This window comes from Lacerta agilis, chromosome 7 (genome assembly GCF_009819535.1).
Source record: "Lacerta agilis isolate rLacAgi1 chromosome 7, rLacAgi1.pri, whole genome shotgun sequence".
NCBI lineage: Eukaryota > Metazoa > Chordata > Lepidosauria > Squamata > Lacertidae > Lacerta > Lacerta agilis.
This window is the reverse complement of record NC_046318.1, coordinates 67,493,740-67,521,193: the sequence shown is the minus strand read 5'-3', so window position 1 is coordinate 67,521,193 and position 27,454 is coordinate 67,493,740. Positions and strand designations below refer to the sequence as shown.

Genomic DNA, 27,454 nt, shown 5'->3' with positions numbered 1-27,454 from the left:
AGAAGAGAAGACTCCCTGGAAAAGACCCTGATGTTGGGAAAGATGGAGGGCACAAGGAGAAGGGGACGACAGAGGATGAGATGGTTGGACAGTGTTCTCGAAGCTACTAACATGAAATTGGCCAAACTGCGGGAGGCAGTGAAGGATAGGCGTGCCTGGCGTGCTCTGGTCCATGGGGTCACGAAGAGTCGGACACGACTGAACGACTGAACAACTGAACAACAACAACTAAATAGAGCACCTTGTGTTTCTGTAAAGTGGAATTGAGATACAAAGACAAGACAACCACCTCTTTGTATTTCATTGCTTGTGGTGCAGTTAGCATTCAGCAAGCACAGCTGGATATATAAGAACACATGCATGCATCTTTTTCGATCGGCTGTTCGTGGATCAACAAAAGAGGTTCTGTAGCACCATAAGAGTCAGGGACATATATTACGGTATAATAAGACTTCGAGGACTAGCATCTGGACCTTCAGCCCATTAAAGCTTCTTCTGCCATGATAAAATCATGGATTTAAGATGCCTGCTGCTTCTGCTGCAACAGACGTGGAGGGTTCTCTCTCCCTCTGGAAATTGTCGGTGGGTGAGATGGGACTCGGAAGACTGAAAAGCGTGAGCGTCAACACTCTCGGACTCCCAACAAAACTTGTTTGCGCCTGCGCATAAATTAGATATGGAACAATATCATAAACAGAGCCGTCTTAAGGGGATCTGCCGCCCTGGCGCGGCTATCCCTCCGGCGCCCCCGCCATGCCGCCTCTCCGCCGCCTCCCTCCCGCGCTTGCCGCCCCTTGGGAGGGGGGTGGGCGAGCGGGGGGTGAGGGGCGTGGCGCTGGAGCGGCGCGGGGCTCTGCGCGCCCTTCCAGCGCTTCCGGGATGGGAGGCGAGGGCGGCCGGCTCGCGCTCGCGCGCAGCTGGACGGCGCGGCGCTGCTGGGCAGCTCGCGCTGCATTGGGCGGGCGGCCGGCTGCGCGCGGGAGCGCGAGCCGGCCGCCCTCGCCTCCCAGAGCCCCAGCTGGAGTGCTGGAAGGTCGCGCAAAGCCCCGCGCCGCTCCAGCGCTCCAGCTGGGGCTCTGGGAGGCGAGGGCGGGCGGCTTACAGCCCGCCCGCCGGCGCGCGAGTGCCCGCCTGCCCGTGGGGGCGGGGGCGGGTTGGGGAGGAGGAGCCCGGTATGCCGGCGGGCTCGCGGGGGCGCCCCTGGGGCGCCCAGCGCCCTGGCGCACCGCGCCACCGGCTTCTATGGATGAGACGGCTCTGATCATAAATTAGATATGGAACAACTGATTGGTTCAAAATTGGGAAAGGAGTACGACAAGGCTGTATATTGTCTCCCTGCTTATTTAACTTATATGCAGAATTCATCATGCGAAAGGCTGGACTGGATGAATCCCAAACCGGAATTAAGATTGCCGGAAAAAATATCAACAACCTCAGATATGCTGATGACTACCCTGATGGCAGAAAGTGAGGAGGAATTAAAGAACCTTTTAATGAGGGTGAAAGAGGAGAGCGCTAAATATGGTCTGAAGCTCAACATCAAAAAAACTAAGATCATGGCCACTGGTCCTGAAGTTGAGGCTCCAGTACTTTGGCCACCTCATGAGAAGAGAAGACTCCCTAGAAAAGACCCTGATGTTGGGAAAGATGGAGGGCACAAGGAGAAGGGGACGACAGAGGATGAGATGGTTGGACAGTGTTCTCAAAGCTACTAACATGAGTTTGACCAAACTGCGAGAGGCAGTGAAGGATAGGCGTGCCTGGCGTGCTCTGGTCCATGGGGTCACGAAGAGTCGGACACGACTGAACGATTGAACAACAACAACATAAATTAGCCGAAAGTTTGGGTCCATGTGTTCGGCGGCGCGCATGCGCAAGATCCGCTCATCGCCGATGCCCTTCTTAGAGGCAGCCGCGGGAGGAGGCGGAGCTAGATCTGGAAGAGGAGGGGAAAAGGAATTCGTCTTGCGCGTGCGCAGGAGTTGCCCCGCGGCACGATGCTAAACACCCCTGACTCAGCCAGGGAGCGGCCAGTACGGAAGGGCGGGCTCTAGTTGGGCCGCGCGTGCGCATTTAACCCGCGTCGTGCGTGACGGCGCGCTCCTAAGCCCTGCCTTTCCCTCGCGGCCTGGAGTCCAAGATGGCGGAGTACGACCTGACGACGCGCATAGCGCACTTCTTAGATCGGCACTTGGTGTTCCCGCTGCTCGAGTTCCTCTCCGTGAAAGAGGTGAGCTTCTCTCGAGTCGCGGGGATACTGGGGCCCGTGGCGGGGTGAGGGGGTGAGCTGGGCAGCGTCTCCGGGAGCCTCCCTCCCTTCCCTTCCCCCGCCTCAGGCCAGGCCGAGGCCTAGGCGGCGTCTCCTCGCTGGTCGCTTTTCCGCGCCTCGCCCGGTCAGAACAGCTTCTTCGGCGGAAGGGCGTTGAGTGAGGGAGGGCGGAGTTAAAGTAAAACAAATAAAATAAAAGCCCTTTGGCTGAAGGAAGGGAGGCTTGGCTATAGAACAAGAAGGGCTCTCTGTGCATGTGCAGAGTGCACGGCCCTTCTCTCTCATTCTAACCCAAACCCAACCACGCTTCCGTTTTGGCAACGAAGCCTTTTCTACTTCACGTGCCCCTTGAATACCTGCGACTTCTTTGGAAGCGCGCCTATGAATGCCATTCTAAACGTGCTTGAAATTGGGGAGCTCAACAACTTTGTCCCTAAATGCAATGGGTAGATCACTGCCAGTTTGTGTGTGTGTGTGTGTGTGTATATATATATATATATATATAAGTGGGAGTAGATCGCAGTTTCTTGGAAGTTGGACAGCACTGATCTAGCCACATTGCAGTCTTGGTTCAGATCAGACTGTGGGACCATGTTTGCCTTGGTTGTCCTGAAGGATTAACTTTAACTAAGAGTGGGGCAGGAGAAGTGCTCCTGCCTTTTTAATTTCCCTGCAGCTTTTGGTACCATCAATCCTCTTGGAAACAAGGGGTTCTGCTTTGCAGTGGTTCTGGACCCAAAGTATTGTTGGGAGTGTGATTTTTGATTCCCTGGTATTTCAGTAATATTTAATATCTATATGAAGCTGTTGGGAGCTGATGGGCAAGATGCCATCAATTGCTGATATTACGCAACTTGGATTTCCCGTAACATCTGAATCAGGAAAGGCTGTGCGGGCTCTGGACAGGTGATGGGAAAAGAGAAAAATATATGGAACTTGAATCCCTGTAGCAGATGCTGTGAGTGAGCGGTTCCCGTGTCAAGAGAAATTGGTCAATTGCACGCCCTGTTGCCTTCCCTCTGAAGGAACTGGTGTAGCTAGGAGTGCCTTTTATCAGCTTTGACTAGCACAACAGATGTAGTGATTTGGACTGGGATAGTCTGAGTACAGTAGGCCAGGCTTTGGTCAGGATTGCTGCAAAACACTTATGTGGGGCTTCCCTTGTGCTTGATCTAGAAACTGCAGTTAGTACTGAAGGCTGCTGCATGATTGTTGACGGGAGTGTTTGTCTTTCAAAATATTATGCTCTTTCCTGAGTTAACAGAGCAAAATAAAAGTGTTCATACATAAAGTCATTCACAGCTTGGAGTCATTTGGTTTGAAAGATAACATTATCCAACTGCTTTGATCTGACACTTTTATAAGTGCCCCATAACATTCATTCTATATTTGCATCAATCCTGTAATGTGGCGCCATCTTCCTTCTGGTTCTTCTTGTCTATTAACATTAGGCAGATGGCTCTGTGGTATTGTTTTCAAAAACTTGGCTAAAGACTTTTTTGTTCAGTTGAGGCTAATTGTCTATATTTTTTATAAAGTGTGTTTACTTGTTTTTAAGGTTTCATTTTATTGGTGTTTTATATAATTTTTGTAAACCACTTAGAGGTTTGTTGATGAGGTAGTATATTTAATTTGTTAAATAAAACAAATAAGAGGCTGGGGCTACAAATCAAACTCATTGGTTCGAATCTCCTCTGTCATGAACTCATCTTAAGGATGTCACATTAAACCATAGTTAAAAATAAACTATGGTTTAACGTGAGAACAACATGCTTGGAAGTCCAATTCCTGACGGTTCTGTGCCAGGGGAGAAGACAAACCAAAGGCTGACTTCCTGTTGCATGTGAACCAGTAGTTCTTCTTCCTCTCTATGCAACGGGAAAACTAGTCTCAGGTTTGTTTTGTCCCTAGCTCAGCAGTAGCAGAAGGGAGGGAGGAGTGTGGTGTGCACTTTCTAGCAGGGTGCAGCAGCAACTGTCTGAACCATGCCACTCTCTCAGACCCCCATCTGAAACATGGGGGAATAATAAAATGAGGAACTAGACCCTGATGGTTTAGATAACTGTTGTCTAGTTGCAGATGTTTATTGGGCAGGGTGATTGAGAAGTGTGATCACTGTGGTGGCTAGCTGACTGCAGATGTGTCTGGAGGAAATAGGTTATCAAGACTCCGCTTCATTTGGGCTTCAAGCCTGGTAGAACATTGAAAAAGCCTAGGTTGATTACCTTTCTTGGGAGAGAGACAGGGGAGTGTTTCCCTGTTGATTCTGCCCAACCTCTCAGCAGTGTTTGATACCATTGACCGTAGGTCTTTTCTTGGAGAGACACTGAGTTGCAGTGGTTCCATTCATCCCTGTAGGACTGCTTCTTGACCCCATGACATTTACCGGTATACTGGGTTCCTGTAGGGATTCATCTTGTCTCACATGTTTAAACAGCTGGGAGGAGTCATCCAGAGATTTGGGTGGCGCTGTGATCTAAACCACTAAGCCTAGGGCTTGCCGATCAGAAGGTCGGTGGTTCGAATCCCAGCGAAGGGATGAGCTCCCGTTGTCCGGTCCCAGCTCCTGGCTACCTAGCAGTTCGAAAGCACGTCAAAGTGCAAGTAGATAAATAGGTACTGCTCCAGTGGGAAGGTAAACGGCATTTCCATGCGCTGCTCTGGTTCGCCAGAAGTGGCTTAGTCATGCTGGCCACATGACCCAGAAGCTGTACGCCACCTCCCTTGGCCAGTAATGCGAGATGAGCGCCGCAACCCCAGAGTCAGGAAGGTAAAACGGCGTTTCCGTGCGCTGTCTTGGTTCACCAGAAGCAGCTTAGTCATGCTGGCCACATGACCCGGAAGCTGTCTGCTGACAAACGCTGGCTCCCTCAGCCTATAGAGCGAGATGAGTGCCACAACCACAGAGTTGTCCGCAACTGGACCTAACAGTCAAGGGGTACCTTTACCTTTACCCTCAATATGCAGATGGCACCTGAAGCTTCTCTTCATTTTATCTGAATGAGAAGAGGTAAATGTGCTGGACAAATATCTGGAGGCAGTGATGGGCTGGATGAAAGCCAGTAAAAACAATCCTAATAGGATGGGGGTACTGTAGGTCAGTGGTTCCCTGGTCCAGAAATTTGGGAGATGGTCTGTTCTGGATGGAGTAGCACTCATCGTGAAGGAGTAGGCGTATAACTTGAGAGTACCCCTTGATTTGAAGGTATTTTTGGAGGCCAAGGTTGCCTCAGTGTCAACGAATGTTTAAGCCCATATTTGGTTGGTTTGTCAGCTATGACCATTCCTGAACTAAAATAGCCTGGATTTTTACAGCCCCCTCCACAGGGGGCTGCCCTTGAAGAAAGTGTGGAGTCTGCATGCAAGTGTAGAATGCTGCCAGTAGTTTGCTGTCTTGGACAGTGAGGAGGAAACATATCACTCCTATTCTGATAACTTTATACAGGCTATATGTTAGGCACCAAGCCCTTTCCAAAGTAGTTGTACTGATGTGTAACATCAAATACATCCTAGAATCCAAATAGTTGAAGAGGTGCCCTCCCGAATATGGCCCAACCTGTTTGTTAAGCTCTGCAGAGTTGATGTTGCTGCTGATGAGTGAGAATTCTTAGGTGGTAGCACAAGCCAGGGCCTTCTCTGTGACAGCTCCTTGTTCATGAAACTTTCTTCTGATGGACATAATATAAATGGCATTTAGGTGCCACCTTAAAACCTTATTTTGCCTGGCATTTGTTAGTTAATTGCACACTGTTGCTGAGAGAGTACATTGTATGCTGCTGCTGTTTTTTTAAATTTGTATGTATTAGTTGTAATTTCATTTTAGGCTTCTGTATCTATGTATCATTTTATGAACTGTTAGCCACCTGTGAGTAGGAGGAATGGTGGTGTGTAAGAAGTATAAATAATTTGTTGTACTTGGTTATTGCAAGGATTGCAACCAGTTATTGTACATGAAGTGCTTTTGAATGCTTGAAAGTGCTATATATATGTAAAGTGCTAGCTTTACTTTTCATGATTTGGAGAGTACTCTGAAACTAATGAAGTGCATTATGCCCCAAGTGTGTTCCAGTCAATAGTTTGCCTGAGTGCTCCTCAGTTGGAACTGGACTAGCATATCCTGAAATACTACAATACTTGACGCACCCCACAAGATCTGCTGTGGCATGTTAGTCAGGAAACCAATAAGTTTCCAGTTTGATTTTTGCCTTTGCTCTAAACTCATTTGGAGACCTCCCAGGGTGAACTTTATTTAAATCACTAGTCAGTAAGACTTGATTTAAATCTTTTTTTTTTTTTTTACAGAAAGACTCATTCTTGCTGGTATAATCTTAGTATTTACAACCAGATGAATGTTTCATTTTTGGAATAATAATTTTTCAGAGTAGTTTTTACAGTTATATCAAAAATTACTGATTTGGTTTATATTTATAAATACAAAGATAATTATGAAATTATTGCGAGGTTTAATAACTGTTTATATTTGGACAACTTTTCTGTAGTTTATTGGAAGGAGAAAAATAATCATTTCCTTAATAACAATTTAAACAATTTATTAACTAAAACAATAACATAATAGCATATGTACCCATGTTTGTTAGCTGATGTGGTAAACAGTGTTGTTGTTTTTTAAAAAAACTTAGACTGAGTTTTAGCACGCATGAAAAACTTAAAACAAATCCTTATTCCTGATGAATAGCCTTTGGACTATAATGTAACTTAAATAGAAAACTATATTTAGAAAGATTTTTCCTCCATATCTTTAGAAAGATTTTTCCTCCAAAAGCATTTTATTGTAAAATCAAATTTAAATTCCCATTTAAATTTTAAAAATATTTTTTTAATTAAAAAACCCCATTAATTTTTATCCACCCTGAGACCTTCTTTCAGGCCTAGCAGCCTTCATCCCCCAACATTCTGCAATATGTGGCTAGTATTACAAACCTATCTTGCAAGGGATATGTAAGGATTATAGCAAGACAAAATCTCTGAAATGCTTTGAATACTTTAATGCACTAGACTGGTGTCAAGTATGAAAAACAGATTGTAGCCAGATGAAATTAGTAAAGTGGTCAAAGGTTCCCTGCCCCATTATTAAAACTTTACATGTCTGTGTTATGAAAATTCAGCGGAGCAACTGCTGCGCAGAGATATGCTGAGGAAACTACACGCATTTAAAATAATTAAGAGGATGCAAAAACAGGTCCTTTGCTTGGTTTTTAATTATAGAAAAAAGAAGTTACACTAAGATTACAAAATCCCACAAACCATGACCCAACCAGTGACCCACCCACCAGGGTACGGAGAGGAGTACACAATGCTCCTTATATACTACATTTACAGCTCAATTAACAACACCTGCTGTACTCCCTCACATCTGCAAAACTTGGTTATGAGATTTACAGTAACTTTTAAAGAGATACATTTTGTGGAATAATAATGACCTTGATATCTGAAACTAATCAACAGTCTGCAACTTCAATCAATATACCAGCTTAATACAAAATTTAAGACTGGTCTCATTCTGAACCTTCAGTTCGGAGAAGACGCTTCTGATGACAATTGTAGTTGGAATGAAAAACTTTTCCATTTCCCCATGTGAACAGTAGATGACATCAAGTACTTTTTAATATTGGTTTGTCTATGTGCTGATGAAATGCAAAGGTAGAAGAGTTGTATCAAGGCATTTGGAACAGAGCTGTATAAGGACATTTGGATAATAGTGTCCTTTATTTGATTGCCTTGGAGAAAGGGTGTACTTATATTTAGTTTAGCTTGAATACCTGCAAGTTATTTGTCGAATACAAGTTGTTCCAGTAAAATATAACTGTTGATGCACTTGGTGCCTGCCTTGTTTTGAATAAACGGACTCCTGTTATTATTAGAATCAATACATTCTAAAAGTATTACGGTAGTTGGCATTTCAAGAATGTTTGTTGAATGGAAAAATAGTAGAAGAAATTCTTGAAAAACTATTCAGTTTTGGACAAAACCTTTCTTGGGGTACTTGAAGCAAATAATTTATTCATTACATTAATATATTGTCTTTCTGCCAAGGCACCCAAGGCAGTTTAGAATTTTAAAGGACTCAAATGATTTAACATGTAAAATTGGCCAGGTGAGAAGGGCACATTCTGGCTGGATAATATTGTCTTCACCTCTGTCTCTGCTTCCTCCCCACAGGGCAGATGGTGTCTGTTTGACCTCAAATACCCTTGTTCAGTCACAGTTTGATTGTTCTGTTTAGGATTGGAAATATATACCATATAATCTATAAGCCAGTAACATTGGAACATGATCTCATTTCTCTTAAATTCCCCTTGTGCCATCAATAATATACTTCTAAAAGTCTGTATGAATTCATTCACCTTGAAGGGCTATAAGTAAGTTTCAAGTGACAGCAGGGTAAGGTCTGAACTAAATATTTTTACTATTGGCAGGATCTAATTATAGAGCTCTGTTTGTTCTTCTGACTTCATTACTTTGGTTGTGAGCTACCTTGGTAATTGTGCAAACCAAAGGGTGACATCTAAATGTTTAAACACAAACTTTAAATTAAATAGAAAGTAATAGGCAATATTAAAAACCATTACCATTTTATTTCTTTCAGATATACAATGAAAAGGAACTACTTCAAGGAAAACTGGATCTCCTTAGTGACACCAATATGGTGGACTTTGCTATGGATGTCTACAAAAACCTTTATTCTGATGATATTCCTCATGGTAAGCTATTTACTTATATATAAAACTGTGACAGGATCTACAGTCAGCTCTCGTGCCTTAAAAATAATAAAGCCCACGACTTTAAGTTACAGTCATATACTGATCTTTAATGTTGACTAAATCCAGATTGTTTGTTTAAAAAATGTCATTTTGTTCTACCAAAATTCTTTTTCAGTTCTATTCATATATTTTAATGTTTTGGCTTCTGAGTCCCACTGTAGGAACTGGTTTGCATGCCTCCTCCCATCCCAACAGAGATACTAAGACAAAAGACGAAGGGAGATGCATTTGTCTATTCTCAAGGGCTGGAGTCTAAGTCTGCTTTGGGGGCTTGGGGAAGGGCTGCATTGAAAAAACAGTTCTGGCCTATATCTTGCTGTGGTAGAGGCAGTGACCTCAGTGATGAATGGAAGGATGGAGAGAATAAGAAGAGTAGGGAATCAGAAAGGAATAGAACATTATCCCACTCCTTTCCCCACTTGTCAAAGTTGACATGCCTTCAGTTAGAATTATGTAAATATTACAAAGAATCGGTGTTAACCAGATGGCTCTTCTCTACTTCCATATTTCTTTTAATGACAAGATTTCCCTAAAACAGGGCATAGCTCATCTATATTGGAGCCCTCCTTATCAGGCAAGTCATGCTTCTTTATGCAGTGGGGTAGGAGGTGAGACTTGATGCACATTGGTGGAATATTGGGGCTCCCAGGAAAATGTCTCCTGTATTTGCCTGGATCTATCTGTCACTGAGGGATTTTATCACACTTTTTCTGGTCTAAAATATTTCCACTTAAATTCGTTCACATTCATTTTCTCAATGCACAGATTGAGTTTATATCATAACTTTTCAATAAAATGTTTATGTCCTAAAATATTTATTAGAATTGTGGAGCTGGAGTCAAGTGTTCAGACATCTAAACTGCTATATTCAAGCTTTTTTCCCTTCAAAAAATGGACACCATAAATATTCTAAAAGTTTGGTAAGCAAGTAGTACTTCTGATTTATTCAGGCTGTTGCTTGTTTTGTCTGAGCCCATTTGAAAACTTCACTTGTCAAATTCTCATTTCCCCATTGCGTTCAGAATGGGTGTTTAGATCTCTTTCTTGAAGCTTGTGGGCTACTCTGGTGAGATGCAATCAGCTGTAGCAAGACACATTTAAAGAAGTGATTTTATTGAGCTAATAATCATTTGTGTCTAACTGAACAGGACCTAGGTGAATAAAATTTGAGAATTCTATGGTACACAGTATTATCTTGCTTGATTGACTATTGCTGATATAACCTTTTGGATAGTTGACTTCTATTTCCCTCCTATTTTTCTCACCAGCTTTGCGTGAAAAGAGAACCACAGTTGTTGCACAGCTAAAACAGCTTCAGGCAGAAACTGAACCTATTGTGAAAATGTTTGAAGACCCAGAAACTACCCGGCAAATGCAGTCTACTAGGTAATGCTTTTGATGTTGCCTTCCTGCAGAAGTTTGCAGAATTGCTACTTGATACTTAATTGGATAATTTTTCAAGTTTGATCTTGTAATTGCGTGAGCGCCAGTGCAATCCTATGTGTGCCTACTCAGAAGTAAGTCTCCCAGTTTTAAATCCCATGTAAGTCTGCATAGGTTTGTAGCCTATGTATTCACTAGGATGGTTTATCTAAATTAGAAATGGAAATAGTTCTGCCAATGTGCAGCTGATGTTCTGTTGATTTTAATTTGTGAAACCTAATTCAAACATGCTTGAAATTCTTAACTTGAAAGTTCTTTCAGATGAGAGAGATTGACATGTATTCCACATGGGAAATTAAGTCTTTAAACCTCCATTTAGCTAATTGTGTCTCATCAGATAGACTAGAGCAATCTGGTGCTCTCCACATGTTTTGGACGCTAGTTCTCATCAGGCCCACCACGGTATGTTAGCTGGGGCTCTTCAGAGGTGCAGCCTGAAACATTTGGGAGAGGTTTCGCAGGGTAACTCAGATATTTTGACAATCGTATCCCATTGCCTTAGGATCCAAGATGTACCTTTACTTACTTTTTTAAGAAAAATATTAATTTTCCAAAAGCAACAATCCATATTCAAACATAGAAGAAATTAGAGTTGACTCCCCTATTTCCTTCCCTGGTTCCATTGTTTATCATCATACCGCATGTCCATTTTAATTGATAAAATCATTAAAATTCCTTATTGTCCAGTCATAATGTCTTTACAAGGCTTTTTAAAATCCTGCTAACGTATTAACCTGTGTACATTGCTTCTGTATATATGCAATAAAGTCCTTCCAATCTTTAAATTCATTGTCATCTCTTCCTCTTAATTTCAAAGTCAATTTTGCCATTTCAGCATATTCCATTAACTTCACTTGCCAATCGTCTTTAGCTGGGACACCTACTTCTTTCCAATGTTGTGCTAATAATAATTGTGCGGCAGTTGTTGCATATTTAAATAAGTCTTTTTGGGGTCTTGGCATATCCACTCCTGTAATACCTAGTAGGAAAGTTTCTGGTTGTTTAAACAAATGTTATTTTAAACATCTTCAATTCATTATAAATTATTTCCCAGTACTTCTTAACAATTTTGCAATTGCACTACATATGAAAAAATGTCCCTTCTGTTGATTTACATTTCCAACACTTACTTTCTTTATTTTTATACATTTTTGCTAATTTTACTGGAGTTAGGTACCATCTATACATCATTTTCATATAATTGTCTTTAATTGCCACACATGCAGTAAATTATTTATTTCAGTCTTCCATAATTTTTCCCAATCTTCCATCGATGTACAGTGGTGCCTCGCAAGACGAAAATAATTTGTTCTGCGAGTGCTGTCGTATAGCGAATTTTTCGTCTTGCGAAGCACCAATGGGAAAATAGCGGTTTGACGAAATAAATCCCCCCCCCCATCTTGTGAGGCAAGCCCATTGACAAATTCGTCTTGCGGGACAGCCTTTCACTAGCGAATGCCTTTCGTCTAGCGAGGCATTCGTCTAGCGGGGCACCACTGTACCTTTACTTACTAAGGGTGTAGCCTTAATCCTGTTTTTGTGGGAGTAAGCTTAATCAAATTCAGTAGCACTTACTACTGAGTAGATATCATTGGGATTGTGCTGTAAGTCCCCTTCTACCTTTTAAAAGTCAGAATGAAGGTTGTATTCAGTGAAAAGAAAAATTATTAACTATTAGTACATTCTGCTGTTGTTTTGTATATTATGTTGCCCAGAGTAGCTGGGGCAACCCAATCAGTCTGTGAGGTAACCTGATAGAAAGTGCCACTGCTGCATCTGCCACTATTTCCATACCCTTTTTTTAACCATCTGGTTTGGGGATTGCAGAGCTAGGTACTATCCCCTAAAGCATGGGCAGGCAACCTAAGGCCCGTGGGCCGGATGCAGCCCAATCACCTTCTCAATCCGGCCCGTGGATGGTCCGGGAATCAGTGTGTTTTTACATGAGTAGAATGTGTCCTTTTATTTAAAATGCATCTCTGCGTTATTTGTGGGGCATAGGAATTCGTTCATATTTCCCCCCAAAATATAGTCTGGCCCAACACATGGTCTGAGGGACGGTGGACCGGCCCACGGCTGAAAAAGGTTGCTGACCCCTGCCCTAAAGGGCTGTATTTGGTTAAGAGGTGGGAGGTGCTGATTTCTACTGCAGAGGAAAAAGGATTACAAGTGACGGGACATAATAGGATGCTGTCTAAAGTAGAGAGAGATTGCCCTTATACTCTCCAGAAAACAAGAGGACCCTGTGCCCATATTATTGAAAGTTAAATAATACCCCGCCGGCGGCATGCAAAAATGCATGCAGCAGTGTGGGAGTTGGCCTTGAGTGAAAACTAATTCACTTGTTCATATATGAAATGTAGAAATGAATGTAGTAAAATGAATTTACTTTCGGTGAACAGAAATGTTTCTCTCTATAATGTTTTTGTGTGATTTATAGCACTACAATGAACTCTTCTTTATTACAGGGATGGTCGGATGCTATTTGACTACTTAGCTGACAAACATGGTGTAGGTATCAATTATTAAATCTGTAAAATTAAGTATGCATGATGCAGAATAAATGGACTTCAGATGTGAGAACTGGTCATGTGATTGATTGTGTCCTTCTGTTATGTATGTATTTGTAGGCTGCCTTCTATACTGAGTGGTCCCGGGCGGGTTATAAAAGCACAGTTAAATATTAAAATCATATACCTCTTTTATGCAGTGATTCTAAACTTATGGTGAGCAGCTATTTTAATGCTTAGTCTCACAGTGAGCGCTCTGAGGTGGAGAGAGATGTCTGTTTAGTGGGACCAGAGTCATTCCATTGGCCAGAAGTTAACCATTCTATTTGGGTATTGAAGTCAAAGGAGTTCCTCTGAATATGACTTAGTTAGATACAACCCTGTGTATTGATTGGTTCAAAAGGGATGCAAGCTGGAAAGCCCTCTGGCAAATACAACAAAAGGCTTTGACATCTATTGGCTAGATAAGTGATGACAATTCAGTCCGCACTGAACTGGGCATGTCAAGTGAATTTTTAAAAGGGGAAATTCAGGCCTCTGAGTCACAATCTAGTCACCTGGGAACAGTTTCTGGTTGTCAGTGCTGGCTGACATTACTACAGTAATGACAAGTCTGATTAAATCTCATTCTGCCTTTCACAAAGTCAAGTTTTAGTTAGATTGTGTCCATTTCAGCATTGTCTAAGCATGCACAGAATGAGAACTTCATTGTTGTGGATGAAGTATAACTTTTTTTTTGAATGTTTTTGCAATGTAACAGACTTCCTGCAAGTTAAAGAAAAACAAACCTAGTATATTTGAGAAATAGGTTCTGTTCCACCATGTTCCCTGCTATGGTGGCTTTGCACTTGGGGAGAATTCATGAGCCCCCACCATCAATAATTTTGTGCCCTCAGAACTCTGCCTCTACATTATTCTGCTGCACATTTAGACAAGACTGAACTACCTCCAAAGCAATTTCTTGAAACATTTTTGATATTTGTTCTGTTTGTCTTGCAGTTTAGGCAAGAGTATCTAGATACACTCTACAGGTATGCAAAATTCCAGTATGAATGTGGCAACTATTCAGGAGCAGCAGAATACCTGTACTTCTTTAGAGTATTGGTAAGTTTTTTGTATATATAAATAATTTAAGATTATACTTTTAAAAAGTTTGTGGTCCCTAAATTGGACATCCATATGAGTTTGCTTTTAATTTTGAGACTGCTAATATGAATATAAATTCCTCCTTTCAGGGTAGACACTTTCTAGTAAAACCTCTAAATTATTGGCAAAATCACTGTGTTCCGTGTGTGTGTGATTTTTTGAGAGCAAGTTGGAAATCTTATTTTTTTCAACTCAGCTGTATTCAAACAGTGTACCTGCCTAAAGGGAAACAAAGCTGTTTCTTAGAATGGCACTGCTGCAATTAACTTAGTCTTTACCTCACTGCAACTGCAACATGAAAAGTTAGATGCTGACTGGGCTTTCAAGTACCACAACAGTCCAGCCAGTGAGATCTAGCCACAAAGCTGTTACAGATTTTTATTTTACCTATTGTACTTGATGAATATGTATGCAGATGGGGATGATTTATTTTTTATGACTGTAGCTTACTGCTTCACTGTTTTAATGCTTCTGTTTCATTGTGATTTTATTGCTTGTGTGTATTGTATAAGCTGCTTTGAGATGTCATTTGGGCTGGCAGAATATTTAATTTCTAAATTAATTACAGAAACAGAAAAGTGCTGAGGCACAACTAAAGTGAAGGAATTAGATGATAATGCTGAATTTAGTGATTGCTTTTGAGAATTTTGTCAGTCTTTCCTTTTAATATCATGAAAGACTGAGTATTAGTCTTGTACTTTGGAAATGGCTTATACCAATAGTTCATAAATGCAGCAACTTAGAACAACATGAAGAGTTGATTATTCATGTCACTTTGTGTGGTGATAAAGTAAGAGAAGATCTAGGGCAGTGAACTTTTTGTGGCTGCTTGAATAAACATTTTATTCTGTTTAGAAATGGAAATTAATGGTTGGGTTGGTAAACTGACATATTGAAGCTAGTCTACTCTAAAATAGCCTTACCTGAAAATAGGTTACTATGCAGTGCCAACTGAAGTTGCACAGAGCTGAGTAAAAAATGGCATGTATGACCTTGTGCCCCAAACTTGAGCAAAGTAATGTCATTGTCTTTCCCCTCCCTCAGCTAGGGGGGTGGGGGGATGAAAATACGTATGGTTCTAATATTATTTGAGGGTTCTGGAGTGTGTATGAATGACATTATTTGATATCCCCAACAAATTTAGTCTCTCTGATCTTTCTGAGCACAGCTTTCAGTTAAATGACAAAGCTTGTTACTGGGATGGAAGTATAATGATAATGAGGTAGCATTCAAGGCACAGCGACAACTAGCTGATGAGGCAGTACTTGATGCTCAAATTTCAGAAACTTCAAGGGCAGAGGAAATCCAGTTTAGGTGGATAGATATTTCTGGAGACCTGGCAATGTGCAGTGCTTGATCCAGCTTTTCTTTCTTTTTTAAAAAAGAATTTCTTAGGTATTTTCTCTTCATTCTGTCAGAATTTCTGGTATATTCTGTAGATTTTAAAATAATGGTTAAATATGCAACTGTTAATGTTTCGAGAGAAGCTAGTTTACATGTCTCTGAGAAGAAATTTGTTTAAGTGAGATTTTTGAGAAACGCATGCTATGAATGTACCATTGTAATTGACTTGCAGTTTGGCCCTGTGTCAGATAAAGCTGATTGATCCTAACTTGAAATTCAGTACAGTATTTTTTCTTGTGCCACATATGTGGGCTTGTGTCACAGGGTGTCTTATAAATAGTAAGAAAGAATAAATGTGTTGAAGCAACCCATGCTGAGCTGTAAGGGTGCATATTGTAATTCTACAAGTTCTCTATTATATAAAGTAATGGTATCTTAAGCTGAAATTACAGAAAGGGTCATGACATCCCCATAGCCATCCCTGTTAAACAGTCCGTACAAGCCATTACTCTAGATTGTAGTAGTCTGCTATAGATTTTCCTCATTCTAATTAGCAGAGGTTTTCTGTAGAGCTGGTGGTTTTATTAGTTAAGCTTTAAACCCTTTTAAATTAGTGCGTGAAACCCCAAACTACACTGAAGTATTGTTGACAAAGGAATCCTTATTGCTTGTATTGAAAGTTCTGTGCAGAAGCTGTGGCTGCCAATTCTCCAGGCTTTCCTGGTTTTTAAAATCTCCAGCTGAATCTCCTTGGAAATGCCTAGTGCTGCTGATTGTTTCCTAGAAAATCAGAACTGATTTGCTAAATGAAACACAGCTCATTCTCCCAAAATTGTGGAACAAGCATGTCAGTGGCATATTCTCTCTACTGGTGCCAGCAAGTCTCTAATCAAAATGTTTGACCTAGAGAAGTATTAAATTATTGTGGTTATTGTAATTGGATTCACTTATTTAAAACAGGTTCCATCAACAGATAGAAATGCTTTGAGTTCACTCTGGGGAAAGCTGGCATCTGAAATTCTGATGCAGAACTGGGATGCTGCCATGGAGGACCTTACAAGATTGAAAGAGACAATTGACAATAATGTGAGTTTATTTTTATTTACATATTGACAGATAGCTGGTGTGGGAAGAGGAATAGCAGCTGGTGCATGTTGGCAAATATTTAATATCACTTCACATTTTGCTCAAAATAGTTATGGTTAGCAGTGCTCTTGGAGTCTTTCTTTTTAGGCAACTTTTTCATGATGTGCCTGGGAAGTCAACTAAATTAACTGATTTGTTGATGATTCCCTATTGCTTAAAAGAAATGGGAATCTGGCTTTCAGAAGGGGAGTAGCAAGTGGCTAGATACAATAAAAGTTTAAAATCTGTGTAGAAAGAGTGTTTTTTAGGGCATATTTATGTTCTCATATTACCATATGATACTAGAACTAAGGGTTGCCTTCTTGTAAGTGGTAGAGGCTCTGAAGGGTTTAAGACAGGCACTTTTAGCAGCCTGACCTGAAGACATTGAGGATTGAATCTGGGATCTTTTGCATGCAAAACATGTTGCTGAACTATACCATACCATGGCTAACTTGATACAAAACACCCACCAACCCCACTCACACAGGAAACTAAAGATCGCCACAGCTAACCACAAATGAACAATCACACCCTACGCCAACCCCAACCCCTCTCACCGCCAAAGGAGCACAAGCGAACAACAGAGAACCTACACAAACAACGCTGACACCAAACCCTACTCATAATAAGTAAAATAAAAACATTGTCACCCCACCCCACCTATCTCCCCTTCCCACCCACCTCTTTCCCCCTTTTCTTCCTAATGTCTAAACAACAAAAACGTATCGGTAAAAATGTTATATGGAAAAATATGAGAGAGACATTGCACTACCTTTGTAAAGAAGAAAATCTTTAATAAAAATGTTTGGTTGTTTTTTTTTAAAAAAAACCTATACCATACCACTATGGCATTTCAGAACTCATGCTGCCTCTGACTTTCGTCAACTGTGTAATGTCAGGAAGCTGTTGTGATGGCAGAGGCAGTGGGTCCCACCTCTCCTGGGGTGGCATTGTGAACTGTGCCTCTGCAGTTTTGCACCAACTCCTTGGTATTGCTTGCAGGCAGAGGAGGCAGTAGTATGCATAGTTATGGTACTGGCTGGGCACTATGTTGAATTATTTTTCCTAGTTGGTATGGTGGCTCAAGGATAGTCACGCAGGACCTGTGCTTGAGATTCTGTTGCAGCCTACTAACAATTGGAGGCGAGAATACATAGAATTGGCTTTCTGCATTTCCAAAGCCAGGAAATTGTGCTCAGTGCTGTGGCAGTGGGGAAAATAACTGATGAGTTTTGCCACTCAAATTATCATCATCATCATCATCATCATCAGTTAGTTGCTGTATCTCTCCCAGGGCAGCCCAACACAATTTATAACCAATGTATTGCTCACCAGCACTACGTTATATGGCAAGTTATATGGCTATTTTCTTTCGGCACTCCCATTGAGTCAAATAAGATTGTTCAGAAATCTTGAGTTAAAATGGGCTAGATGGGAGAAATTAAAAATCAGTTATGCCTGGATAACTGGGAAATTTTTAATGTTTGATGTTTTATTTTATTTCTAATATTTTGTTGGAATCTGCCCAGAGTGGCCAGGGAAACCCAGCCAGATGAGCGGGGTATAAATAACAATAATTATTGTTATTATTAAAAAAATTACACAAGAGTTTTCTGTCCTTTCCACACCCTGTCGCCACTGCTACCTCTGAATTTGCAGGGGTGGAGACATTTTGCTGGGGGGTGGGGAATGTCCCTCCTGTAAACTTTAGTTTACTTAGGATCCAAGAACTAAAATACTGTAAATGTAAACTGTTCAGTAAAACACCTTTCTATTTTTTCAGTCCGTCAGCTCTCCTCTCCAGTCTCTTCAGCAGAGAACATGGCTCATTCACTGGTCCCTCTTCGTTTTCTTCAACCATCCTAAAGGCAGAGATAACATAATTGATCTTTTTCTTTATCAGCCCCAGTGAGTTGATATATACCTACAAAAATAAAGGGGATGTGTAAGAATGTAGTAATCCAGTTTTCTGCCCTGATGATGTTAAACACTCCTACATGCTTTAGAAAGTTGTTTCCATGCCTTTGAAGTGAAATGTACTGTTGTATCCTTTCCACGGTTTTGAGGCTACAGTATAGCTCCATATACTCTTAAACTTTTAAAAATTGGTATGTCTGCATAAACATGCATAGAATCCGGCTAGATGCATGTGAAGCCCAGACATTTAGGAAACAGAAGTAAACTCTTAAATCTAAGGAGTTGAATAGAAATTTGATTACATATGAAGTTAAGTATAACTCTTGAAAAAAAGAAAGTTACTAATACAAAGTGCTTCATGTTACATTACCGTAGAAACTTAGCTATGTGATTAGCAATTGGATACTTGATGTGCCAAGTTTAAAGGTTTCTGCAGTACTATGATGCATCAAATACTGAAGGGCTGAATATTACAGGTACTGTACAATCCTTTTAGTGGCAACTACCATAAACTTGGAAGAGGCATTATTTCATAGGTAACTTCATCTTGGCATGCTGTCTCTGATATTGTATTACATTTAAAGTTGCCACAAAGAATTTTAAGAGTAGAGTCTATATTTCATTGTAGTTGGGTGGTGATGTCAGTGTTGCATGAGGTAATGCACTGATTCATTGCCATCTTCTAGTGTTTTTCAAGGACGTATGATTCATCTGTTGTAGCCCTTATATGCATTATAGACAAACAGTATGTGTGAATTAATCTCAAGACTGAACTGTCTCGGACAACCTCTACTCCAAATAATTTTATTGCATTCTTATTATGATGGCAACTGTTTCCACTTAAATTTGTACCCATTTTCCATCTGCAGTCAACCCTGATTTGTTCTGGAATACTATGTTTGCCTAATGCCATTGAATTCATATTTTGTGCAGCACCATACTGTATTTCAATTTAGGAGGTTAAATTTGTGTGGATAGTGTATATTTTGTCTATCATTTACCATCTCACAATTTGGTTTGAGATGATGATTTTGATTGACATTCTGCCCTTCCTTCCAGTGCAGCCTTGGGTGGAGGAATGGCAACAGAAACAAAACATGAAAAAACAACAAATAAAAGTAGCGAAAAACATTCCTATAGCATTTAGCATACAGTATAATCTCTTTGAAATTGATAACTTTTTATGAGAGTAACCAATTTTAAGTAACATAATAACATAATATTCCGTTAAGGAAATGTCCTGAATTTGCAACAAACTGAAAAGCAGCCAAATATTACCACCAAGTCTGCTGTCTAGCTTAAACTTAAAATACTCCTTCTCAATAGGAGTTCAAAAACATCATTTGCTGATGGTTAGATTGGTAAACTTGCCTCAGGGTTCAAATGTTACAATGAGAGCTTGATTTGGTCTGTGATCAGTTGATTCTAACTGATGGGAGACAATATTGAACTTAGTTTTGCTCAGGGCAGGACCATTGAAATTAATGAACATTACTAAATTGGTCCATTAATTTTGCTGGGTCTACTGGGAGTAAAACTTAATTGAATGCCACTCTTAATGTAAAAATGGGCTTTTCTCTGCGAGGATAAAAATATAAACAAAAGGATCGGCATTTATGGGCACAGAGCATAGGATCTTATAGGAGACACTGGCAACTTCCGACTTTTCCCTGTTTTTTTGTGGGATGAGGAAAACAAAAGCTGTTTAGGGAAGTTTTTAATGTTTGACGTTTTATTGTGTTTTTAATATTCTGTTGGCCCAGAGTTGGCCCCTAAGATGCCCAGAGTGGCTGGGGAGACAAGGTCAGATGGGCGGAGTGTAAGTAAAAAATTACTACTACTACTACTAAAGTTGCTGGAGCTCCAGTAGGCAAGGCTTTTTCCCCTTCTGACTTTCTGGCAGGTGAAGAACTTGAGTTTTCTTATATTCTCATTTCCTTCAAAATTTCTGCTTCTCACTCTACAAAACATTCTGCTTGTGCAGGTATCTAAATGCAATTCAGACCATGTGCCCACATATTCTTCGATATCTGACTACAGCAGTAATAACAAACAAAGATGTTCGGAAACGTAGGCAAGTGTTGAAAGACTTGGTCAAGGTTATTCAGCAGGTAAGGCATACTTTGTTCATACTGCTAAGTATAAAAAAGCCTACTTTCTAAGTATGGCTGTATTTGAACAGAGGCTGTGGACCCTACCAGACGGTTGCTATTATGGGGTGGGATCAGCCACATGTCAACAAATTCATGTTGTGCAATTATCACTGATTAGGAGGTCTGGCACAACAAAAATGCTTCCTCAAAAGATCAGACTTTTTATGATGCAAGAAGTAATGGAAAAATCCACTGGAAAGTATGGGATAGCACTTGATTTGACACAATAGGATCTAATCTCTCTGCAAACAAATCAGTGTGAATGCTCAATTAACAAGCCACCTGGAAGCACCTGATACCAAGTTGAAACTTTGTTTTTTTTCAGTAGCAACATCAAAAGCTTGTAAAGAGCTTATTATAATAATTTGGGATGAGTTCTGTGGGGACTCCAGCAATAGGTGATTTTTGATACAAATGTTTGGGGTAGAATTTGGAGTTAATCACACAACTATTATTCATTATGCAGGAATCCTATACCTATAAGGACCCAATAACAGAGTTTGTAGAGTGTTTGTATGTGAACTTCGACTTTGATGGAGCTCAGAAGAAGCTGAGAGAATGTGAATCGGTAAGGGTTTTGTTAAAGATTACACTTGTTAACAACAAAGAGCCTATATGTTGGCCACAGATTCATTATATTGCCCAAAAATAAAAACCTCCACGTATTCATAATATCTTGTTTGAAGTGTCAATTAACGTTTGAGAGAGCTGGGAATGTTGGGGAAATGTGCCCCTACCAGTAGCACAGTAGCTTGAGATTGCTCAGATCTGGGGCTATATGATTAGTATCCTGCTCATCTAATCTTCAACCTCAGCAGCCTAACACTAGATTGTCTGGGGCTAGACGAGCTGGAAACTTCCTGTCTCATCAGTACAGTGTTTGAAGGGTATTTTACTTCTTTCTCCCAGTGGTCTGTGGGAGAATTCAGGGGGTTAATTGAGGTTAGGGTATGTATGTTTCATACTGTGAATCCCCAGTCCTAATTTTGCCTTTCCTTTCAGGATATTTTTAAGGGGTTGGCGTTTGTAACTGAGTGATTGTCAGAGCTTTGGCGTTTTTTCTCACCCTTTTAATTCCTGTATGGCTTCTTGCAGGTTCTTGTGAATGATTTCTTCTTGGTGGCATGTCTGGAAGACTTCATTGAGAATGCTCGTCTCTTTATATTTGAGACTTTCTGTCGCATCCACCAGTGCATCAGCATAAAGTAAGAAAACTAGAAGCTCAGTAGGAAAACTCTTTAGTTTGGTAACAAATTGTACTTAAAGGATAATGTTGTGGAGTTGCTTCAATAGTGGTTGAATTATAAGCTAAAAAGAACTAACAGTATGGCAACATTCAGCTATCGTACTAAACCAAGGGTAATGGCGCCCTGCAACTAGCTTTCATCCAGGGGTCTGGGTTCTTCCCTCTAGCCCAGTGTTTTTCAACCACTGTTCCACGGCACACTAGTGTGCCGCGAGATGTTGCCTGGTGTGCCATGGGAAATTACTTTATATATAGTCAATATAGGCACAGAGTTAATTTTTTTTAACATTTTCTAATGATCTACAGCAGCACTGGTGGTGGTGGTTATTAATACCCTGCCCATCTGGCTGGGTTTCCCCAGCCACTGGGCGGCTTCCAACAAAGATTCAAGGTAAAGGGACCCCTGACCATTAGGTCCAGTCATGTCTGACTCTGGGGTTGCGGCGCTCATCTCGCGTTACTGGCCAAGGGAGGTGGCGTACAGCTTCTGGGTCATGTGGCCAGCATGACTAAGCCACTTCTGGCGAACCAGAGCAGCGCATGGAAACGCCGTTTACCTTCCCACTGGAGCAGTACCTATTTATCTACTTGCACTTTGACGTGCTTTCGAACTGCTAGGTAGGCAGGAGCAGGAACTGAGCAATGGGAGCTCACCCAGTCGCAGGGATTTGAACTGCTGACCTTCTGATCAGCAAGCCCTAGGCTCTGTGGTTTAACCCACAGTGCCACCCACCCCAACAAAGATTAAAAATACATTTAAACATCAGTCATTAAAAACTTCCCTAAACAGGGCTGCCTTCAGATGTCTTCTATTTATTTGAGAATCTTCATATATATCCCAAGGCAATCTGGAGACAAAATCTATAGACTGCTAAAATAATTGTAAAAATAGTTCAGAAACAACTGATTATACCTTTAAAAATAACACAGAAAGTTTGACATCACCGTGGGCTATCTACAGGAGCAGTGAGTTAAAATTATTTTAGATGTTTGAGACTTGTTAAAGTGCCTTCAGTGTTCTGAAAAATTAATGGAAAGAAAATCTTGTTCCATGCCATTATGATCCCAAAGGGTATCATTCCGACAAAACTTTTGAAAGTACTATCTGCTCATCTTAACTTGCTTGTGTGTGCTTGTTTGTGTCAGTAGGCACATATAAGTGATCCTGACCAGGAAGAGAGGGGAGAGATTCCCATGTTTTGTTAAGTGTGGTGCCTTCTACTAAATATTTTAGAGCTTTATTGCAGAAGTCATAAACCACACATCCTGAAAGTTTTCTCTTTCATCTTCACCCTTATAGTCAGCCAGTGTGTGAGAGGCTGAGCATGTGAATTTCTGATCTTCTCTCAAGATTGCCACATCATGCTGACCTGTTAGGGTCAAACTTAAAAGTGCAGTTCCTCTGCATTAAGTCCCTGGCTTCAGACAAGAGCAGTGATTTTAAAACTGTTTTCTGAATAACTATTGAGGGAGTATGAAATAATTAAAACTGATTAGCAGTTAAGTTTGCAACCTCAATATTAGAGACCAGGATAAAAATTGGTAAATAAATATGCCTAATCTGGTTTCATAGTTACTGTTTCCATATGGTCTTTCACATTATTCTTCAGACAACAAATTTGAACATCTGAAGGGGCAAGTAGAAAGATGTGAGGGCCCTTTCAGCCTTGCCCTTTCAGTGATGCTGTGTGAGCTCACTGGCCAATGCACAACCACCATTAGTTTGAAGCTGGATGTCTCATGTGTAGGATTTTAACCTGATGAGGGGGAACACTTTTAACAAATTACTGGGTAGTTGAAGTTCCACAGCTGAGAGAATAATCCTGCAAATTTAATAACTTAAAAGTATGTTGTCTTAACACAGGCAGCCAGAAGGCAAAGTAACTAAACTTCAGTAGAATGTAGACAGAGATTGCATTAGGGAATGATTAAAACAGAGGTTCCAGTGTAGCATGTTGGCCAGGTTTCAGGTTAAAAACAGTGAGTATTTCTGAAGTCCAGCAGCTAGGGGAATTTTCAAGTTTATAATTCTCAAGGAAATGAAGAACCAAAAAGGAGAGAGCCCAAAACTTATTAGAAAGCTACAGGAAATGCCATCTGCATAGTGTCTGATGACAAAGCAGCAGATCTGGGCTGGCTCTTGTAAAGAATAAGAAACTGAGAAAACATTGGACATAAAGTGACCTCCTTGAAAGAGCGATCATATTGTTACAAACCTATGTCTAACTCTCAGATATTGGGAACAAGTGTTCTGATGCAACACATAGAAATGCCATCTGCCCAGTGCTTTATTACTAATTGAATTAAAATGAAACCCATCCCTGCAACGGTTTGTCAAAAAGCAGGCAGACATTTAGCAAATGAAAAGCAGTGTATAGAGTCCTTTTATAGTGTGTGTTGCTGTTCTAATGATTAGCTACTTACCTAACCAAATCTAATTCCTTCTATTTTCTGGCCCATTATAATTGGCCTTCTCCTTCATAAATTTAAACTATTGTGACTAGTGTAACGTTGGTTTTTAGACAGTGTACATGAAATGATCTATGAATCTCACTCATTTCTAAAGGGTTGTGTTATTAGCTGCTCTCAACATGAATCAGACCGACAGTGAAGTGTTTCACACAATAACATCAGCTTATTTCTATGAATACCTCTTGGTTGTTTTGTTTTCCTTTTGTAGTGTAAATGGGCAGATGAGTCCACAGTGGATCAAACTTTATGAATTGTAAACAGTCGGGCAGTTCTCTCCCTGATGCTGAATTTAAAGGGCCTTTTATATGTGTTAGGATGAATTTTAACCAAGAATATTCTGTGGTGCAAAAAGGTGTTTTTGCTTTTCAATGTTGTTGCTGTCAGCTGTTAGAATACCAGTGTTTAAAACAGTCTAAAAACACATCAAAATTTGGAAAGATGCTGGAATCATCAGGCATATTATTTGCAGTTATTTAACATGTTCTCTAATGTTTCAAACTTTATTAAGTGTATTTTTTCTTTTTTTTCTTCAGTATGTTGGCAGATAAGTTAAATATGACCCCTGAAGAAGCTGAGCGATGGATTGTGAATTTAATTCGGAATGCAAGGCTTGATGCCAAGATAGATTCAAAATTGGTAGGTTTCCCATTGCATTGCACGGCATAATCTGATTTATTAAGGGGAACTCTTAAAACTCATTACTAGCTGCAAGATCTCATGGCTACAATATCCTGCCTAATTCTGTATTTTTGTTGGCTTTCCCCCCTTCTGCTGCATTGAGTAACATTTAGCCCAGGGATAGGGAACCTGTTGCAACTCCCTTCAGTACTTGCCAGCATGGCGAATGGTCAAGGATGATGGCAGTGGTAGTCCCATTATTTGGAAGGCCACGGGTTCCATGTTTTTGAAAATGTGGTCACTATTTCTGACATTCTGGTTTGTCCTAATACAGTTGTCGCCCAACTTGATTTTACTGAAGGGCTGACTCCTGCTATCTTCTCCCCTCCCCCATGGCCCTGCAGCTCAGTATTTTATACTAAAATGACCTTTAGCACTTTTTAAATGAGGAACAAGAGTACACCACTCCAAGATGCATGGAGTGGATGGCTTTAGAGGAATATTTTTAGATGTATACCTGGGGCATGCAACAAAATGCTGCTCAGGGTGCCAGGCTCTGCATTTCATGAACTCTGACCATGCTCAGTTCTTACTGGGCTCCTTTGTGTTCTCTCCCGCCCTGCCCCTCCGCCTTTGCAGGGCTTTTCCTGAGGTTTTTGGACTTATGCCAGTCTATAAGTTCCCCCAAGCCTGCTGCTACTTCTGCCTTAAGCATGGATGTTGCCATTTTAGATACAATCTCAGATTGATGGATTTGATTATTTTGGCCATATTTGATTTGCCTTGTATTATTGTTTTGTGTAGATGCATTATGTTTCAGCTTGTTAACCTGCTCTGAATTTGCTGAATGTAGTGGGGCAAGGTTTTGAAGCTGGGGGAGGGCATAGAAGATCAAGGATGTGATAAGTACTTTATAATTACTTTCAGCATGTTCCTAATCTCACTGTCTCCTCCCACCCCCCCCCCAAGCCCTCCACATTCTCATATGTTAGGACTCCCTGCATTTAAGCAGAGATTTGGTGCTAGACTCCTCTCCAGGAGAAAGTTCTTGCATTGGTGTGCTCCCCCCCAGCGTTCACCAGTTTTCAGCTCTTGTCCCAAATTAATTGGTACATTTAGGGATGGGTTGAGATGCAGATCAGAAATTTGTTGAAGGATAAATACAGTACTAGAAAACTTACATATGCCTTGTGCATGCTTACCAAGTATAGAATGGAGTGAGATGGATTTTGTAACATTTGCTAAACATCAGAATATTAGAAAGTGAACGGCAACCCTGTTCATCAATGATGTAAATATGAAGGGAATAAAATCTCCATCAATGTGTATGCCCGTAAGTTTCCTTCCATAAAGAAGGCAAATAATATTTCTTGTAAAAAATTTATCCTGTACAAAACCTGCTTTCAGTATTTGAGTCAATATTTGTATATATATATTTGTAGGGTCATGTTGTTATGGGGAACAATGCAGTATCACCTTATCAGCAAGTGATTGAAAAGACCAAAAGCTTGTCTTTCCGGAGTCAGATGTTAGCTATGAACATTGAGAAAAAACTGAACCTAGGCGGTAGGGCTGAGGTAAGTCCATGTTGTCCTGCCAGTATATTATTAATTTAAGTAGAAATCTCCAAAATGGAAATTCATAAAGGATTACAGTGAGATGGTTAAGTATAATTTTATAGCCTTGCTTGTTTCTAGGGTTGGAATATGGAATAGGTTTATTTTATTTATTTATTTATTTAATAAAATATTACTATACCACTTTTCATTTATGGAAAGAAATACCAAAATGATTCAGAGTAAAAAAAAAGTCTAGTGTCCTAAAGTTCTTGAAAGTAGATTCATGTATACACTGCTAAAGTTATCCACAGCAACGTGTGTTACTCTGACTAAAGCAGATTTAGAAATATTTTCCAAATAATTAGTTTTTATTGGCTTTGAATGCCAAACACTTTGTGTCCTGACTTTCAAATTTGCTTCTTCTTGTTAAAGGCACCTAATTGGGCTACTCAGGACTCTGGCTTCTACTGAAACACTTCTCGGGAAGAAAGACAACTTGATAAGAACTTCAATTATGTACTGTTTTGAAGAGGTGGTAATTATGTGGACTTCACAGCACATGTTGATTTGAATAAAATTGGCTACTTTTAATTGACTGGTTGTCTATCTTTATAATTGGATTTGTAAAAGGTTTTTGTTCAAGGCAGCAAAGCTAGCAATTCATGAGAAGCTGTAGAAATCTAATTTAAAGTTTAAAGGAATCGCTTAAACTTCCAAGTACAATTGCTAAAAAAAACCTACGATCTAAGCTCCCATTCGATATTATTTTAATAAAGAATCAAATTGGCTGTGTACTAGCACTAGGTTTATATATACTTGCACAGTGGGTGTGGGTCTTATTCTTTCCAAGAATAAATAGAAATGGTA

General features: G+C 40.5%; 1 protein-coding gene across 1 annotated transcript; it reads left to right on the top strand.

Moving 5' to 3' along the window:
* Positions 1-2,125: 2,125 nt before the first annotated feature.
* On the top strand, positions 2,126-27,182 carry EIF3E (eukaryotic translation initiation factor 3 subunit E). The gene is made up of 13 exons (XM_033155749.1): positions 2,126-2,230; positions 8,877-8,991; positions 10,320-10,437; positions 12,963-13,005; positions 14,004-14,108; positions 16,455-16,580; positions 18,406-18,530; positions 20,524-20,650; positions 21,159-21,260; positions 21,788-21,897; positions 24,944-25,046; positions 26,471-26,605; positions 27,020-27,182. Exons 1-13 carry the CDS (start codon positions 2,141-2,143, stop codon positions 27,056-27,058), a joined length of 1,338 nt encoding a protein of 445 aa, XP_033011640.1. The 5' UTR covers positions 2,126-2,140; the 3' UTR covers positions 27,059-27,182.
* The last annotated feature ends 272 nt before the right edge of the window (positions 27,183-27,454 follow it).